At 49.1% G+C, this 11,476-nt stretch overlaps 2 protein-coding genes across 2 annotated transcripts in view; both read left to right on the top strand.

Moving 5' to 3' along the window:
• Positions 1-8,808, top strand: part of Glipr2 (GLI pathogenesis related 2) — a 20,602-nt gene extending 11,794 nt beyond the window's left edge. The window contains exons 4-5 of the mRNA XM_021222266.2: positions 761-838; positions 7,157-8,808. Coding sequence (XP_021077925.1) covers positions 761-838; positions 7,157-7,317 — 239 coding nt within the window. The 3' untranslated portion in view covers positions 7,318-8,808. The remainder of the gene's footprint in view (positions 1-760; positions 839-7,156) is intronic.
• A 2,200-nt stretch (positions 8,809-11,008) lies between these two features.
• Ccin (calicin) overlaps positions 11,009-11,476 on the top strand; it is a 4,599-nt gene continuing 4,131 nt past the window's right edge. The window contains exon 1 of the mRNA XM_021222365.2: positions 11,009-11,165. The gene's annotated coding sequence lies outside the window, so the exon portion shown is untranslated. The remainder of the gene's footprint in view (positions 11,166-11,476) is intronic.

The raw sequence follows: 11,476 nt of genomic DNA on the forward strand, positions 1-11,476 counted from the left end.
TCTCTCTCTCTCTCTCTCTCTCTCTCTCTCTCTCTCTCTCTCTCTCTCTCTCTCTCCCACCCCCCCCCTGAGTTTAAGTTTGGGCTGATATCTCTTAGTTACATACTAGAATCTTTTGGGGAGTTTAGAATACTTCCCAACCCCTGGGTCTCTCCTCTAGAGAAATCAATACAACTGATCTCAAAAAGGACCCGGGCCTCAGCTTTTTTACATGGCCACCAGGGTGACATCTTGACATCTATGTCCTGATTGGAGCTATGGCTCTGAGACCGACAGATCCTAGGAGATGCTTCCTTATGCCACGCTGACAGTGGATGCTCATGATGAAGGACCCTTGGCCTACTGGCTCAGCTCCCTTTATTCCTATGGGTATTTTAGAAACGGACCCCAGGTGGGATGGGGACAGGCTTCCAGAAATTCAAAACGTGGCTAGAAGACCTTTGGGATTCGCTGAGTCCGACCTTGTGTTGCAGAGGTTCAGAGCAGGGAACATCTTGTCTAGAATGCCATAGTGGTTCAGTGGCAGGATGTAGGCTACGTTTTCTGGGGACCCTTGACCCCAGTGCTCAACCCACCCAGAGAAGGCACTGTCTTCTTCCTGAGTCCCCAGGACTCTGCAGGGAGTAGCCCTGATGTTTCACCTCGCCAAGGCTTTGTCAGACATCCAGTGTGGAATGGGGGTTTGGGGTTTGGGAAAGAAGATGGAGGGAGGGGGCGTATAGACTTTATTGCTGAGCTCTTCCGTGTCTTTTCTGTACAGGAAAGGATGTGGCCGATAGGTGGTACAGTGAAATCAAGAGCTACAACTTCCAGCAGCCCGGTTTCACCTCAGGGACTGGTGAGTGGAGAGGCCTGGGCTGAATATCAGCCAACATGGTCTTCCTTCGGAAAGTTCACGCTTGACCCTCCTGCACTGCTTCAGGGTCTTCCTTCGGAAAGTTCGCTCTTGACCCTCCTGCACTGCTTCAGCCGTACTTCTCTGGTTTAACTCTGCCCAGAGCACAAAGCTTTCCCTTCCCAGTACCTGCCCACTTCACCCCCACCACCACCATCCCAGACCTGTCGCCTTTCTTCATCCTGACGCCAGACACCACATCCCCAGTTAGCTCAAAGTTGGGTGTCTCTCTGCAGTGTTTCCTTCTTGAACTGATATTTGAGCATATGTGACCAATCGCTCATCCCGCCTCTGGTGTCTCTCCTAGTTACACTGCTGTGTCTCCCTGGGGGCAGTTCAGAACGGGTCAAGCTTGTCTTCTTCACCTCCCGCTTCTACACACACACACACACACACACACACACTGCTTCTCCCCATTTCTCAGGACTGGGGTTTCCCTTGCATTGTGGGCTGTGGCTCAGGTGAGTCTAGGAAGATTCAGAAATACTCAGGCTCTTGGCTCTGCTGATTGTGTGTTGTGGGAGCTTGAGTCATTCTTTTTTCCCTATCCAAGGACATGGTGGTGGCCTCTCTGATGCTTCTGGGAGCTGTCCATTCAGAAGCAGGGAGGATCGCCTTTATTATGGGCCGTGTGTGTGTGTGTGTGTGTGTGTGTGTGTGTGTGTGTGTGTGTGTGCGCGTGCGCGTGCGCGCGCGCGCACGCGCGCGTGTGCTCACGCATGCACGTGTATACAGATGCATGTGTTTGTGTATGCAGATACACATGTGTGTGCTCGTACAAATGCACGTGTTTCTGCATGAAGATGCTCATGTGTGTCTGTGTGTGCGTGTGTGCATCTGTGTGTATGTGTGTATGTACACATGTGTGTAGATACATGAGTGTGCATAAGGAGATCAGAGGTTGATGTCTAATGCCCTCCTCAGTTTTTCTCCACCTCATTTTTTGAGACAGGGTTTCTCGCTGTGTCTGGAGCTCCCCAATTTAACTAGGCTGGCCAGCCGGTGAGCCCCACCGCTCCTCCCACTCCACCCTTGAGGGGGCTGGGGAGGTTACAGAGCTGCTGGGCAAATCTTTTTGCACAAGACTAAGGACGAGCCCTTTCTCCAGCCCTGAGCAGTAAACATTTATCTAATTAAAGTCTGGCCAGCTTTTCTGGGCGCTGAGGTCCTTCTGCCCCATTTGCTGCCCCCACCCCTACCCCTTGTCTTTCCTCAGAAGTGACTCAGACCCCTCCTGAGCCCAGGACAGGCTAGGAAGGAATGTGTGTCTGACTCAAAACACCCGAGAAACTGAAAGGGGGAGTTTCCTCCTCACTTCAACCCCTCCCCCATCATCCCATCTACCGTAGAGCCATCTGGGGCCTGCCAACCCCTGGAGAGTTTCTTCAGAAGCAGGAAATGACATGTTCTCACTATTTCCTGTGGCTTACTGCTCACCCTGTCCAGGAAGGGTTCTTGCAACCTTAGGTGCAGATCTGGGACGTTTCTCGTTCAGTAAGCACCCTGCCCCGGCCCCGCCCCGGCCCCGCCCCGCCCCCGCGCCCGGGTTGCGAGGCTGAGGAGCGGCTAGCGCTGCCTGAGCGTCAGGTGACAATAACCTTGCCACTGAGTGAGGAGGAGAGAGCAGTGATTTAGACTGTAGGCAGAGCCTTGGCTCCTTTTTTTTTTTTTTTTTTTTTTTTTTATTATTGGATTTTAGAGACAGGGTTTCTCTGTGTAGCTCTGGCTGTCCTGGAACTCACTTTGTAGACCAGGCTGGCCTCGAACTCAGAAACCCGCCTGGCCTTGGCTCCTTTTAACAGTGTCTACAGACTTTCACTTCACAGCTTGCTTTCCCTGAGGGTGAGGTTCCTGACCAACCGACACATGCTGGATTTTGGAGCCGCACATAGCGTTGCCTGATGGTTATTAAGTATCTGTATCCACACCAGCCTCCAATGGAACTTAAAGCAGGGGCTTTATGCTGCCCATCTAGCAAAGGAGAAGACTGAGACCTACAAAGAGAAAGGCTTTTGTTATATCTTCTGCTCGTACCCAGTGCCCTTTCCATGGTCCCTGCACAGTGCTGGGGACAAATGACACTCCACACCTGAGCCTTGGGTGTCGTGGAGCTGTGGCTTCAAGCCTGGAGGATTGGCAAGCCTACCCTGCGCAAGTCTCTCAATTCCTGGCTTCTTGCTGCATTGTTTTCTGGGGCTCCCCAACCTGAACTTATATAGGTGAAAGGCTGCGAGATACCTTACTATCTACTTGGACTGATAGCCCCTCCCTCAGCCAGCCTCTTGCAGTCTATCGAACTGTCCCTACTATTCTTTATAATTGCTTTGTTCTGTCCTATTTAAATGAGTAAATTTGTTTATTCTAAATGAGATATGACACACTGCCTGAAAGCGATGCAAGCTCATGGTTTCTTGTGTGACATCCTAAAGTTATCCTCAGTTGTGTGTGTGTGTGTGTATGCATGTGTCTGTGTGTGTCCTCTTTCGCACTGTCAGAGATTGTCTCATTGTCAGAGATTATCAGTACAGAAAGTTGTCTCATTCTTTCTTCTCTTTGTACACTATTTCTTTGCAAGGATATACTGTAATTGGTTCGGTGTGGTTTTCAAAGGTATATTCTAGGAAATTCTGTCAACAGCCAGAAAGAGGATGTGATCCCTTTAAGGGGTTCAGTCAAAGAAGAAAAGAAAAAGGAACTGTTGTTGGAAGTTAGTGTTAGAAGCCAGTGTGTTATCTGCTGTTGCTAAGGAAGTTGTGTCCCTTAATTCATCTCTGAATACCATAATGGAGTTACCCTGTGCAGATGGAAACCTCCTCAGAGACTGCTCAGCGAGGAGTAAAGCGGCACGCACGTCATCGCTGATGAGCACTTTCTGTCCAGCCAGTTGCTTGGCAACCAGTAGATGATGGCAACTTCCTCCTCCTCTGGGAAACAGAAAGATGGTCAATGGCCAAAGCCAGTGGCCATGGCCACTTTAGAGAAGCCTGTGGGAGAAAGGGCTTGAGCCCGGGCCAAGAGGAGCCAGGGAAGCAGGGGTGCCTGGCAAGGTTGGCCGGTGCCTGGAGCTGAGAGCCACAGCCGACCAGCCATGGGGGACCAGGCCAGAATTGAAAGCCAGAGTTTATAGAGGTGAGGTCAGTACAAGTTTAGAGATAAGATGTAGAGTCATACCTAGGCAGTCTTTCTCTTGAAAAATAAAATAAAATTAATCTTTGAGATGAGATTTCTTTGTGTAGTTTAAGGAAGTTTGAAGTTGCTGTGCACTCCAGGTTAACCTGGAGCTAGGGTTTCGAAATTTAAAAGTTATGGGCCTGTGAGCTGGCTCAGAGTCACTTGTCACAAAGATGACAAACCTGAGTTTAGGTAGGAGGGGACTGACTGACTCCTGAAGTTGTTCTCTGACCTTCACAGGGGTGCCAAGGCACGCATGTATGTAACCCCCCACATACAAGTGCGCATGGCTCGCGCGCGCACACATATACATTCATAGACAAATGTAATTTGTGTTTTGTTTTTGCTGACATTTTTCAAGACAGGGCTTCTCTATGTAGCCCTGGCTGACCTATACTTTGCTCTATAGACCAGGCTAGCCTCAAACTCAGAGATCTGCCTGCCTCTGCCTCCCAAGTGCTGGAACTAAAGGCGTGTGCCACCAGGCCCAGCAACAAATGTAACATTAAATTTAAAAACATTAAGCATGAACCAGGCAGGCATGGTGGCCTGGGGCTGTAAGATCAGCACTTAGGAGAGTGAGGCAGGAAGATAGCCTCAGTCTTTGAGTTCAAAGCCAGCGAGGTCCAAAGAGTAAGAAAGAACAGAAATCAGAGGGTAGGGATCCAGCTCAGCTGGTAATGTACACACCTAACACGCCTGAGGCCCTGGGTTCAATCCCCAGCACCACGTGAGCTGGGTGTGGGGGTAGGGGTACCCATGTCTCTCTCTCTCTCACACACACACACACACACACACACACACACACACACACACACACGGCCCTCAGTTGCATGGCATTAAAGCTGTGTGCTGCTGACACGTCCTGTGATAGCAGAGGCGAGGCTGGATGACAAGGGTATTTTCCCTATATATTGAACATGAGGCTGCCCTGACATACACAGACCCTAGCTTAAAAAGAAAAAAAAAACAACTGCCTGCTTTTCTAGCCAATCAGCATAATGTTTCCTTTCCTTTTTCTCCGTCTCTTTCTTGAGTACCAGCCGTATCCGCTGACTGTGACTCCCCTGGAGAGACCCCACCCAGGCTTGGGTGTCTTGGGTGTGTCTGGCTTCCTTCCACGACTTTCTCTGTAGAAGCCCGTGCTCTTCAGTGTGCCTCGGTTCCTTCTAGACTCCCCCTTTTTCTGATTGATGTTCATGCATAAGCCTAACTTAAAATATCTTTATTAAACTCCAACTCTGTGAAAGAAGAGAAAGGAAACGTGTTCTTTGCTGTGTGTGTGTGTGTGTGTGTGTGTGTGTGTGTAGGGAGTCATAGGTGAAGGACCGTAGGAACGGGGAGGGGAAAAGACAGGGTGTGGTCAGGGTGGAGAGGTAGATGTTTGGTAAACAAAAGGGTAATTGTGTAAGGTTTATTTAAACAAGTGTTATTTAGTCTGAGACCTAAGGGACAAGAATCTGTTGCTTACTGGTGTGCACAGTCTTGTGTTCAATTCCCAGTACTAAAAAACAAATAAAAGCCGGGCGTGGTGGCGCACGCCTTTAATCCCAGCACTCGGGAGGCAGAGGCAGGCGGATTTCTGAGTTCGAGGCCAGCCTGGTCTACAAAGTGTGTTCCAGGACAGCCAGGGCTAAACAGAGAAACCCTGTCTCGAAAAACCAAAAATAAATAAATAAATAAATTAATTAAAAAACAAATAATAATATCCACACATAGGCTAATTTGAGCAAGGGTTTATTCCCAACAGGGTCTTCAGTCAGGAGCAGTCTGCTATGCTCAGGGAATGGAAATACCAGGCCAAGGTGTTAGCTTTCATTCCGGGTACAACCGGAAATGAGAGTATGATTTTGACTTGAGGAAATTAGAGAGGACTGGTGCCTCAGAATGATCTCTCTAATTCATTGTCTTGCCGATTCATTTGTTTCACAGTGACAATGAATTAGAGAGGACGGAAGTGGATTCCAAGAACAGTCAGGAGATGTGGCAGTGTTCCAAGGGAGAAAGGTGAATGAAACCAAGGTTTTGGAAGGACATAGGTTGGAGTTAGCTTTTAGACTTGAATTCCTCAGGAACCAGCACAAGGTTATGAGGGATATCTAAGAGGCGGGAAAATGCAGGCTCATCCCAGGAGCGTGAGCACTAAGATGCTGTTGATACCGAAGGGTCAGCAGCGGGGTAAGATCTGGGGGACCACAGTCAAGAGTGAGGTTTGGATGGGTTACGTCTGTGAGTCACAGATGTAATGCGGACATGTGTGGTATATGTTTTGGGAACAGAGACTGCAGATTTGAGCTGGAGAAATCCACCCGGGAGCCAGGAAGAGATGAGTTTGGCTAAAGAATAGAGTGTAGAAAAAAAAGAAGAGCCTTGGATTGAGAAGGGTGCGGAGGGAGTAAAACCAGGGTGGAGGCTGGGGGTGGAGGGGATGCTGAGAGTGTAGTGTCAGCAAGGGAGAAAGCTTAGAAAGGAAGGGACATTGACTGGAGTAATGTTCCTGAGAGATCAAACAAGACACAGATTTAAAGAAAAAAAGAGACCAGAAAATAACAGAGGGATGTTTAAGAAGTTCAGCTTTGGGGGTCTGGAAGAGAAGGTTCAGCAGATAAAAACATTTGCTTCTGTTACAGAGGCTGCAGGTTCAGTTCCCAACCCCCATGTGATGGCTCACACCCATTCAGAACTCCAATCCCAGGGGGTGTGACACCTTCTTCTGACTTCCCAGGGAACCATAAACATTCCGGCAAAACACTCATACACGTAAAGGGAAATCTAAAAATCTGAAAGATTTGTTCATCGGGAGGGGGCATTGTTGGGAGTGGGTGCCTGGTAAGCTGGTGTCACAGCCGCTGGGACCTCTGTGCTTTATCACAACCTTGAGAAGACCGGCAGAAAGTGTTGAGTTGGCTGAAGTCTGTGAGACTGATGGGGCGGGGGTGGGGGGGTGTGCTTTACAAATCCAGTGTGCTCTGTTTCTGCCTCATGATCAGCATCTGCCACATAGCCAGAGCTGGAGAAGAGCGCACAGGGCTCGGAGGGTCCCTTAAGCATCCTCTCCGGGTTAACCCACTCCTCCCTTGTTTCCCACAGGGCACTTCACAGCCATGGTATGGAAGAATACCAAGAAGATAGGCGTGGGGAAGGCATCTGCAAGTGACGGGTCCTCCTTTGTGGTGGCTAGATACTTCCCAGCAGGGAATATTGTCAACCAGGGCTTCTTCGAAGAGAACGTCCCACCTCCAAAGAAGTAGCTCACGCCACCAAATGTAACGAGATGGAGACGCATATATGAAGTGCCTATAGAACCACAAAACGCCAGCGAGTGTCTGTCCCCGTGGGTGTGTGTACTTATGTGTTTACCTGTGAGCATCTCTCGTGACAGCTGCACATGAGCTCCTTCTGATTGAAGGATGGCCATCTGAAACATTTTTCCAGAGGGTTAGTTAGCTAGACCACAATTGGGTGAGATTAGTTCTGACATCTTTTTTTCTGTTTTTGTTTGTTTTTATTTTTGTTTTGTTTTTCAAGGCAGGGTTTCTCGGTGTAGCCTTGGCTGTCCTAGAATTTGCTCTGCAGACCAGGCTGGCCTCGAACTCACGGAGATGCACCTGCCTGTGCCTCCCAACTGTGGGATTAAAGGCATGAGCCACTGCTGCCTGGTTTTTTTTGTGTGTGTGTGTGTTTTTTGTTTTGTTTTTAAAGCAGACTTCATTTGAAACTTTCTTACTTCTAATAGCCATCCTTGGGCTTTGAGGATTCTGAATATTTGCCATTCTGAGAAGTGAGGTCCTTTCATAAGCCCTTCCTGCATTGTAATCTTCTTGTGGTAGATACTGAAGGGCTCAACAAGTCCTTTAGGTGTGACATAAAGCAGCTTGTGTTAGAAACATGTGGCCAGCTGCATTTCACAGGACCAGTGAGCTCTCTCATTCTCAGTTGGAAGACATGATATCATCCTGCATCCTCCGGGATTCCCTAATGGAATTGCCAAAGAACAAATGGAGATGGAAAAAAGAGCCTTCCATCCTTGATGTTTTTTTCAACCTTTAACGAGCAAATACCACAGCCACTACTAGCACCTCTCACACCTCACATATGGGTTGTTTTTTTGTTTGTTTGTTTTTGGTTTTGTTTGTAAGTTTCATTGCTTGAAGCCCTACTCTGGCTTCTGGGGGGCGGGGCTAGGTCTGGAATGCAGCCCTGCCCCCCAGTCATCTCCACTGACTCTCACACTGTCTGGGCGCTTGGCCAAGGCCTTGGACTATGAAGTCAATAGAGCAGAGGTGAGGGTGAGCTTCACTTGGGGGCCCTGGAGGAAGCCCCAAAGCCTCTGTCCTTCCCCAACCCTGCAGGCGGTGGCCACCCAGGCCTGTCCCAGGCAGCTGTGGCTGCAGCTGTGCTTTGGCTTCCTCCTGGAATGTGTGACAAGCCCAAATGCTCCCGGGAGGAGGCCCAAACAAGGAGATTGGGAACGCTAATTTGATCCTGTGTTTTGCCTCAAACTGTACGCAGTTTCCTCTGAAAGAACTGATTTAACCAGGTAGGGATCAAGCCAGAGCTTCAATCGCGGATCCCTGAAATGGGGTATCTTCCCCTGCAAGGAGAGAAAGGAGTTGTTGGCCTAATGACAGCAAGGCTGGCTGGTCTTTGTTACACTGTGAACAGTCCCACACTGCGCCACTTGGTTCATCCAGGGATAGCGACAAACAAACGAGACAATAAAATCCTTCCCTTTTGTGTAATTTCTTCCTCTAATGCATTCGTGCTTAGTTTATGGCTGAGGTAATTTGGGACTCGGAACCCATCTTGAGCCACTTCCTCCTCCCTGGTCCCTCCCCTGGGGACCACACTGCCTAAATAGCTACTTTTGGAAGCATGTGACCTAGTAGCTTACAGATGAATAGACTACCTGATCCGAGGGCGCTCTAGGGACAAGGAATTTGAGCTCAGACACATGGAGAGGATTTACTGGTGGAACTGAAAACACATGGATGGTGTAAGTTTAAAATAGAGGCCCAGCAAACCTAAGCTATACGTCCTGTAGTCCAGTTAGTAAAGGCAGGTGAGCCTAGAATCCCAGCTGCTTCGAAAATTGAGGCAAGATGATCGGAAGTTCAAGGCCAGCCTGAACAACTTACTGAGACCCTGTCTGAAAGGAAGGTAGGACTGTTGACTGCAAACCTGAGGCTCTAGGGGCAAGTACCATGCTTCATGCTTTGAAGACCAAGAAGCCAGCCTGAGCTTCCCGCTTATAATTCTGTATATCTTTGAAAATGCCCTAATTATCTTTAAGGGTTTGCATTACTGTGATGTCAATCTATAAAAATTAGAATATTAGGGTCTCCTTCCCAGGAAAATCCCATAAGTGGAAACCGCTGATCAGGGCAGGAGGTAAGTGGGAGGCCTGGCAGGAGTCCTTTCCTGGCCGAACCAAGCAAACAGCCATTGAACTTCCTGCCCAACCCTAGGAGTACCAACGTCTGCATAGAGCCAGGTGGTGGGAGCTGGCATGAAGCCACTCTCAAAGCTGTCGTCTGTTCCACAGTTGGTTGGGACTGAGGAAAAAGCTGCTTTCCAGGATTGGAGAAGAGCCATTGAGCAAGGATGGCTGAGAGCAGTGCTGGCTGAGCAGGTGGGCACAGACACACCCACTTCCTTAGCAAATTCTGACAGTGTCCCAGAGTAGCCCTGGCTGTCCCAGCACTTGCTAAGCAGTAGACTAAGCTGACTCCAAATCGACAATCCTCCTGCCCCGGCCCATTCCTCCGTTAACTGTAAAGAACGTTTTATTAATCAGGCGTTGGGGTGCACACCTTTAGTTCCAGCTGAGGCAGAGGCAGACACAGACAGTTCTCCATGAGTTCCAAGCCAGCCTGGGATACCTAACAAGTTCTAGAACAGGCAGGGCTACATAAAGAGACCCCGTGTCTTAGGCGTCTTATTACTGTGGTAAAACGCCATGACCAAAAGCAACTTAGGGAAGAACTTAGCAACTTAGGCTCTTGCATCTTACACTTCCTGTAACAGGTCCCTCTCTGAGGAGGGCAGGGCAGGAATTTAGAGGCGGGAACTCAAACAGTCCACGGAGCGCGCTGTTTACTGGCTGCCCAAGGATGGCACCGGTGACGGTGAGCTGGGCCCTCCCCCACGGATGGTGAGTCAAGCAACACCTACCTCCCAGACTTGCATACAGGCCAATATGAGGTTATCTTTCTCAACTAAGGTTCCTTCTTTCCAGATACATCCACGTCAACCAAAACACCATCTCTAAACAAAACAAAACGGCACGTAGCGTGTGCAGGCAAGGGGACAGCTTTGTGGGCTCATTGTGCCCGACTACCTTTGTGTGGGTTCCAGGAGTTGAATTTAGGTGGTCAGGCTTGCTGAGACCTCAGAGCGACCTCAGCAGCAGTCGTACAAACACCTGTGTTTGTTTGTTTGTTTGTTTGTTTTTAAATCTCAAGTAGTCCAGGCTGGCCTAGAACTTAAAAGACTATATATCTAAAGGTGACCTTGAACTTCCAATCACCCTGCTTCTATGGAGTGCTTGGATGAGAGGCATGTCTCACTATTCTAAGTTGGCGTGGTTCTCAGGATCCAGCCTACGGCTCTGTGTGTGATAGGCAAGCATTCTACCCAGTGAGCTTTGTCCCCAACCCAGTTTAATGAACTTTTACCTTTTTACTTTTTTAACTTTGAGACAGTCGACTCTGTTACCTCAGGCTGGCCTGAATTTAGGCCTTCCCCAATCTCCAAGGGCTGAGACACATGGACTACCGAACCCCCACTTTTTGTTCAATTTTAAGGTCTACACACGTGGAGCACCACACCCCAGTTTTTGTTTTCCTTTAAGGTCCATGTTACCCAGGCTGACCTTAAGCTTTTGAGCTCAGAGTCCCTCCTGCGGAATTCTGCCTGCCGAGTAACAGGATTCCGACCGAGCTTTGAGTCTTGAGTTTGTTGAGGATGGTGAGCTTTGCAACTAAGACCCAGAAACTGTGGCAAATGACCTCCAGTTGAACAAGCCTCTTCACTCCAGGCCTTAGTCAGGCCTGTCAGATCCTCCCAGACCTCCATGATCTCCAGCTGGAGGCATACGGTGAGTGAGCTCATTTCTGTCCTGGTGCTGGGATCTGATGAGCTTCTGCTTCTTGTAAATGTCCCAGGAAGTGGGGTCTGACAGGATGCCACGGGATTCAAGGGTCCTTACCAGCCTCATGATGCTTCCTCTGGCCAAGTGGCCCCTGTTTCTCAGGTGATGAGACCTGGAGAAGCATGCACAGCTGAAATTCCCTGAGAGAGAGAGGAGAGGAGAGGGGAGAGAAGAGAGAGAGGAGAGGAGAGAGAAGAGAGAGGAGAGGAGAGAGAGGAGAGAGAGGAGAGAGGAAAGAGAAGAGTAATTAGAAAATA

This window comes from Mus pahari, chromosome 22 (assembly GCF_900095145.1).
Source record: "Mus pahari chromosome 22, PAHARI_EIJ_v1.1, whole genome shotgun sequence".
Classification (NCBI taxonomy): domain Eukaryota; kingdom Metazoa; phylum Chordata; class Mammalia; order Rodentia; family Muridae; genus Mus; species Mus pahari.